This window comes from Pavona decussata, unplaced genomic scaffold (assembly GCF_977016875.1).
Source record: "Pavona decussata unplaced genomic scaffold, jaPavDecu1.1 SCAFFOLD_6, whole genome shotgun sequence".
Classification (NCBI taxonomy): domain Eukaryota; kingdom Metazoa; phylum Cnidaria; class Anthozoa; order Scleractinia; family Agariciidae; genus Pavona; species Pavona decussata.
In genome coordinates, this window is record NW_028145430.1 from 3,392,501 (window position 1) to 3,399,415 (window position 6,915).

Genomic DNA, 6,915 nt, shown 5'->3' on the forward strand with positions numbered 1-6,915 from the left:
TTTGGCTGCAGATGATCTTTGATATCGCAGGATCACAATCGCTGGTTATACCCTTTCACGTGAGCCAATACGCGAAGGCTCTCCTTACGTTTACAGAGGATCTGTCTACGACCCACAGTGGTACATTAAAGCAAAACAATATTACACTAGGTAGGTTCTACCAGCCATGGTGCAGGTTTGTTGGAACAGATGATTTTCAGACTTTTATTTTCAAGTTTGTTTTATCTAAAACGGCTTTCAAGGAACTGTGCTGCTGCTATTGCTACCAGTGGATCAGCGAATTGTTTTTAAAATTAACGGTTTAACTCCTTCTTACTTGAGTGACTTGGTTAAGTTTTATGCCCCTGAACGTAACCTCAGAACTTTTTAGCGGTACCTTTTTCCAAGATGAAATCATATATGGTGATAGAGCTTTTTCTGTTTGTGCACCAAAGCTATGGAATCACCTCCATTACATTTGAGGAACAGTGCTTTTTTAAAAAATATTCTTAAAAGTAGCTTGAAGACGTTTTTATTCAAGTATGCGTTCTGCTTATGATGCATCTTAGTTTTGAATACAGTTTTAATAATTGTAATTGTTAATTTGTTAATTTAATTGTTACCTTAATTAAGGTTTGTAAAGCGTCTTAGAACATTTGGATTTTGGTGCTATATAAATTGTATTTATTATTTATTATTTAGTAATACAAGAAGAATCAAAGAGTCACATTTGCACCAACGGCACAATAATAAAAATGATCCAGTTTTGATGGTAAAAAGTTTCCTTTGCAACGCGTGGCCAGGATGGAAAATTAATTACGACTTGACAACTTGGTCCTGCCGTCGCGTCTTCAAACACTCATAAAACATGAAAATACTTCAGAAACTACGATAAGACTCCCCTTGAAGTTACGTGCAACTCAAAGGGACAGTCCAACAGATTCCCCCCCCCCCCCCCCCCCTCTTTCTTGTAGCTATGAGCGACAACGTGGAAGGGACATCTTGGAAGCGACAATGTGTGACAATGTGTGACCCTTACCGGCTTAAGCTGAAAATTAGTTCTCTCTTCAATACTTCTTGTTAAGAAGTCACGTGGTTTGATTATTCAAGAAGAAAGGAATGGAATATAATTAAGTTTATCTTAATAGTTTGATTATAACACTTGAAAATACGTCATTCTTCCTCTGGAACGATAAGGTTCATAAGCAATTAACTTCAGATTAGATGTTGAATAACTAAGCCCATTTTGTCTGTTTCTTGATGTTTCAACAGACTTTTTGTTTAAAGCTGCTGAAGACTTCCAGGCTGCTGCAAAAGCATTTCAAGATTGCTTACGTGCCGTGGACAATCAAAAGTAATATTATTAGGAACACTTTACAGGCCTATTTAGACGGTACGCCTTTGTTTCAGACAACGCGGCATGTTAGCATCGTGCAAAACAAATCGTATACATTTCTGGTCATTCAACATCAGCCTTTGCCTACTTTGCTATGGTTAATTTTGAAACATGTTTTCACATTCTTATGGCATTTCACGTGCCCTGCTCTAGAATCGTGCGGACGTTTTACGTAGGCTTTCCGTCAGTATGCTGCATTAGTTGCACATCACAACAGCCGCTAGGAAACGTTGTACTATCTAAATCGGCATTAACATTCCTAATACAGCCCTCCCCTCCCTACAACCCCCTAGGCCCTCCCCCTACCCTAATCACATCTTAAACACAAAAACCCTTCCGATAATTAAGCCGTCCCGGGTACAAGCTTATGGATTGCTGTATTAGGGTTGTCTGTTTTAGAATGTTAGTTTAGTGTTTACGTTGTTTAAGCCTTCCTTTGGTCAATCCCAACGCATTTTCTAACGGACAATTCCCTCCAATTTTGAACTCCCGGCATATCCCTTCAATAGACCAATTTCTAGACTGCAAGCAGTCCCTTTCTGGTTAGTCGAGATGGTGTGCTCATAGCGCGAGAGTGGAGCGAGGAGAAATAAACGAGAAGAGACTGGGGGAGAGAAGGAAAAGAAAGGGACTGCGCTCTTAACTGTAACAAACGCGTTCGAATTTCCCGTCGCTCTAGCAACGGAAAATTCCGATTGGTCCGTAAACAATAGCTGCTGTCAGACAAGTTTGATGTGTAATTAACTTCTTCACACGTTTGATGTCAACACTTCAGATCACTAGGAAAATGGCTTCGGTGAGAGAAAGTATCAGCGATATGTTCCTAAATTTAAGCGATCAACTCGGCGGCTTAGTTCTAAAAGAGGAACAGAAGCTAGCAGTAGAAGCGCTTTCTCGGAAAATATGTAATGCCCGTTCTTCCCGCTGGTTTCGGGAAAGCTTCGACTTTGCCAACACGGCCTCGATTGTGGTTGTTGTTCCGTTTCGCAGTATTTTCCAAGACCAGTCGCAGTCAAAAGACTTTGGTTTAAAAGCAGTTGCCTTCAAAAAGATCCCACAATTATTAAAAGACATTTGTGCCAACAAGTACAATGTAATTTTTGCATCCACGCGGAACAAGCTTTGTCGGCAGAATTCACCGCAGGATGCTTTAAAATGATATAACAACAGCTTCAGCCTTCCAGTTGTTTTGAGCTTCGTTCTTAATTACACTTCGGGCGTTTGTGTCGTCGATTTCTTTTACTCTGGGTCCTGAAGAAAAAATCGAATTTTGGCCTTTTCAAAGAAGCTCGGCGATTATTCCCCTTCGCTCCTATTGTTCTGGCCCGGTGTTCTGGTCATTGAATAACAATGCAGAGTTCTTATCTATTAGCTGTCATTTTTAATTGGATTTTTAATGGGTTTAATGAATTGCGGGCGGAGTTACCCTGAACGCGTCTGTTACAGCTAAGAGCGCAGTCCCTTTCTTTTCCTTTCCCCTTTTTCCCGCCTCTCCCCAAGCCCCCTTCCGCTCATTCGCTCTAGTTTTTTTTTTCGCGCTCGGCTATTTCGCGCGACCTCTCGACTATCCAGAAAGGGACTGCTTGCAGTCTAACCAATTTCGATACATTAAAATTTTAGATTGGCTGCGAGGCTTGGGGGAATAAAAAAAAATTAATTATTCATCTCTGAGCCTCAATGTAATTTCTGTTGTTTTGTTACCCTAAGCCTCGTAGGTAAGTAAAACAATGACTTTAATACTTTCAGCGGTATTAAGCAAAGAGAAATAATTGGGAACACCAACCGGATCGAATCAGAATTTTGAAATGTTGGTTTCTGTGGAGATAAGAAAGCAGGGTAACCCGGTGAAAAACTCTTGGAGCAGGAACGAGAACCAACAACACACTCAACCCACACATGACTTTGGGTCGTATCTGGCGAGTGCTCGTACAGAAGTATGGTGATGATGATACAACAATATAATTGTAGCTGAATTATACCGATGGTGAAATTGTTGATTGCGGTACAGTGTAATTATAGGGGGGGGGGGGGAGGGGTGATGATAGTATTGGGGGGACAATGGAATTGTGGGAGTGGTCACGAATGAGGGAGCTTCGAAAAATTAATGTTACTGAGTCTTCTACGAAGCTTCTTCACTTTTTCCACTTGGATGACCAATACACAGGAAGGTATCACTGTTCGAACAACATCACGAAACAAACATAACTGTTTGTAAATCTGTTTGCCTGTTGTCTTTGGCGTTATGCACAATCTTCGTTCTTGTTGTATACGGTCAGCAACCTGATTATCGGCGATGGAAATAGATTTGAGAAGAGAACAAACCTACGGTAGGTATGGGGGAGGGGAGGCTAGGTACCGGGGGGACACTGTTATTTTTCCCTGCTTTCCCAAAATATCGCTTCATGTGATATATATTAAGAATGTCAGAAAAAAACCGATGCCGGTTTTAAAGATCAAGCCGAGAGTATTTTTTTTCTCTTTCAGTATATTACAAGTGCGCATGTTCAATGATCGCTTAATGCAACTGAACAGAGCGTTCATTAACAAGGAAGGATTACCTGGCAGACCTTCGATAAGGTGAATAGGCTTGCTATTAACATACTTTCTTGCTATAACACTCCCTTACGTTTAAACTTACACCTACACTGGTGAAATTCCAATTTCCAGAAAATGTATGTACTTGACAGTACAGGAAATATTTACTTGCATTATAATTTATCAGAGCACCGTCAAAAAACGAACTTGTTTAATAAAGAATTTGTGTGAGCTTATTTCAAATATGTAGTTTTATGAAAAATACACTCTTGAAGTGTAGGAAATGAAAAAATATATACATGAAATAGATTTATGGTAATTACATTGCAGTGTACTTGTTGAGGCTAATCCTCAACAATCGTTACATCAAGAGTTCATTTGTTAGATTATCTCCCCCTGCTTGGACGCCCTACCTATCTCGTTGCGGAGTTACAAGGTTGCTACACAAGTAGAGTTTGAATTCAGGTTTCCCCGACCAACGAGTTCGCACACTTTTCGTCTAGGAAACGTTTCACGCCTTTTTAGTTGATATTCTTAGTTTATTGTTATTTTTTAGGCGAAACATATTGCTATATTGCTTTAGTGTGAATTTGTTTTCAAAATACTTTACACTGACGATGTAGAGTTTCTTCGCCTCGAAACCCTAGGGTCGAAGGTAATTTGAAATATTTTTGGCAATTAAGTACTTAACTTTCATTCGCTTTCGTAGCTATTTCTTGTGTTTGTGTAGCTAGCTAGTTTGTAACAACTAGGGGTAACTATGCATTTTTCAGAGATAATTAAGCTTCAATTTGGGAAAAAATGTCATACACTGCTTTGTATATTTTGGCGCTTTTTAGAAATATTGTAGCTTAATTATCTCTAATAAATGCGTGGTTACCCCCAATTTTCTTTTCGGATTTCCATAGCTCTTGCTAAGATCTGCATTTCCCGCATAATCTTAAACCGCGCAAAAATACTTCGGTATAAGTAGGCACCGTCCTTAATAACGTCTCGTTCCGTTTCAGACACGTCGTTCTTGCACCAAGCTACTTCTATAGCGCAACAGACAGCAAGTTTGCTGGAATAACGGACTCAATTCATATTGCACAGAACAGTGGCAATGAAAATGATTGGCAGGGTGTTAGAAAACAGATCTCAATGGCGATACACGCTTTTCGTTCAGCAGTTTCGGTTTTGCAGCCCCCAGATTTTTAACCAAGACCGGATTGTGGTAAAATACTCAACCCATGAACTGTCTATCCCAAGTATTCGTTTTCACTCCAATTTTCTTATTTATTATTCTGCAAAGAAAGACCAACAAGGAAAACGAAGTGCAGTCTCTTATGGGCATCATCGTGTACAATGCAGGATAGATGTTCTTTACAGAGATAAACTATCGTGATATTCTGTAACTATCTTGATCATAATGCACATCAGAAGAGATCTTATGTCATGCTTAACAATACACAGTTGCAACTGCTGGTATTTGTGTGCTGACGTGCTCCCATGGAAACCCGTGAAAGAGCCGTAGTTTCCGTCTTAATGGCGTTTGACATGTTGCCTTTCTCAGTTTTTGAATATTCTCCCAGCTACTGAGGAAACCCGGTACATGTGCTTGGAGGTAGCCTGCGGAGGGGCTAGCACCATATACAGAGGAAGCTAGGAAACGGCAACACCGCTAATCGCTTCAGCCATGCTGCAAAACCAGTAACGATAAGCGCCGGCCAGTCTGCAACCAACGGGCACTAGGTTTTACAGCGCCCGTCGAAAAACATGACAAAGACCTGACAAGTCTTTAAATGCACACGCTGGTTCGATTTCTGTATCCTTTCAAAGGAATTTACCCTGTCCTGTTAAAATATAGTGTTAACATAATTCCTTGTGAAGGAAACAGTAATGTGCCGAACGTTGGCCGATACATTGCGAACAGTCAAGATTTGAAAGCTTACTGTTGATCACTGATGTAATATTGCAATAAACACAGATTAGAAAAAAACAAAGTTCATGTTATTCTACTGTCAATCAGATTTTTACATCCCTATCCATAAGTGGTCATACTCGAGCCAGTGAATTCTGCAACCTCTTGGTTTGCAGATTTTTAGTTAGCGCTAACAATAGTCGTTTAAAAGCTAAGAGGAAACGTTTTCGGTTCGGATATTTACACAGATTATAAGACTGACTTCATCCTCGTGATATCACTTTCGCTAACGATACTCCTAGCTCGCCATTCCTGTTGTTTTGTTAACCTATCCTGCCACAGAACAAGTTTTTGTGATTTTTTTTTAATTTGTTCAAGTTGGACATAATCAGACGCATTTACGCGCGCATCGCCATTGAAAGGAACGTCCAACTTTCATCCGTTTTAGACAGTGATGAAAGTAATTTACAAAACCAGAGGATCGGACTATTACCAAAATTGGACTTCGTCGTTTACCTTGGAGTGGTTTAATTCGATACTCGTACACCTTTGCCAAGAAACGGTGCAAAAAAGGTTTCGCGCCCATTTCGTGTACTCATGTGCTCGACACTGTGTTGGTTTTTTCTATTTTGTCTTCTCTCGACGTTCTTTGTTTCTGTTGTTCCGTTCACTGAGTTCTTAGTAATTTGTGGTAAGATGTGAGGCTTTCTGTATATCAGATATTTAGGGGCAGTTGTTTAAACAGAGTCTAACTTAGGCCGGCGCTTAAGACAATCAGTGGGCCTCCAAATCTGTTTATAAGTGGCTTATTTTTAACTCGATAAATAGTTTTCTAGTTTGGGATGCAGCCTTCTTGTTACCGTTAGCAGCAGAGAATGTTTAGATATGACTGTTGGCAAAATTAAAAATGGCTTAGAACGTGGTTTGTTAAACACCGTCTACACTATCTTTTAATAACTGACCCTTAGTGTTCGTTTCCTTTAGGGCATAGCTATTAAAATAAGTGCTAGACTTTAAAACAACCTGATCGCGGATTTAGGGGTGGCGAATGGTAAATGCAAGACTTTGCGAGACGGCGAGACTAGCGTTTTTCTTTGCGATTCCG

The 6,915-nt window shown here is 40.1% G+C and overlaps 1 protein-coding gene across 2 annotated transcripts in view; it reads left to right on the forward strand.

The window, feature by feature from the left end:
* Nucleotides 1-5,902, forward strand: part of LOC146489214 (glutamate carboxypeptidase 2-like) — a 19,836-nt gene extending 13,934 nt beyond the window's left edge. For both annotated transcript variants that reach the window (XM_085106672.1, XM_085106678.1), the window contains exons 13-16: nucleotides 1-150; nucleotides 1,252-1,333; nucleotides 3,860-3,952; nucleotides 4,918-5,902. The exon at nucleotides 1-150 is cut by the window's left edge and continues 79 nt beyond it. In XM_085106672.1, the coding sequence (XP_084962798.1) occupies nucleotides 1-150; nucleotides 1,252-1,333; nucleotides 3,860-3,952; nucleotides 4,918-5,107 (515 nt within the window). In that variant the 3' untranslated portion in view covers nucleotides 5,108-5,902. The remainder of the gene's footprint in view (nucleotides 151-1,251; nucleotides 1,334-3,859; nucleotides 3,953-4,917) is intronic.
* The last annotated feature ends 1,013 nt before the right edge of the window (nucleotides 5,903-6,915 follow it).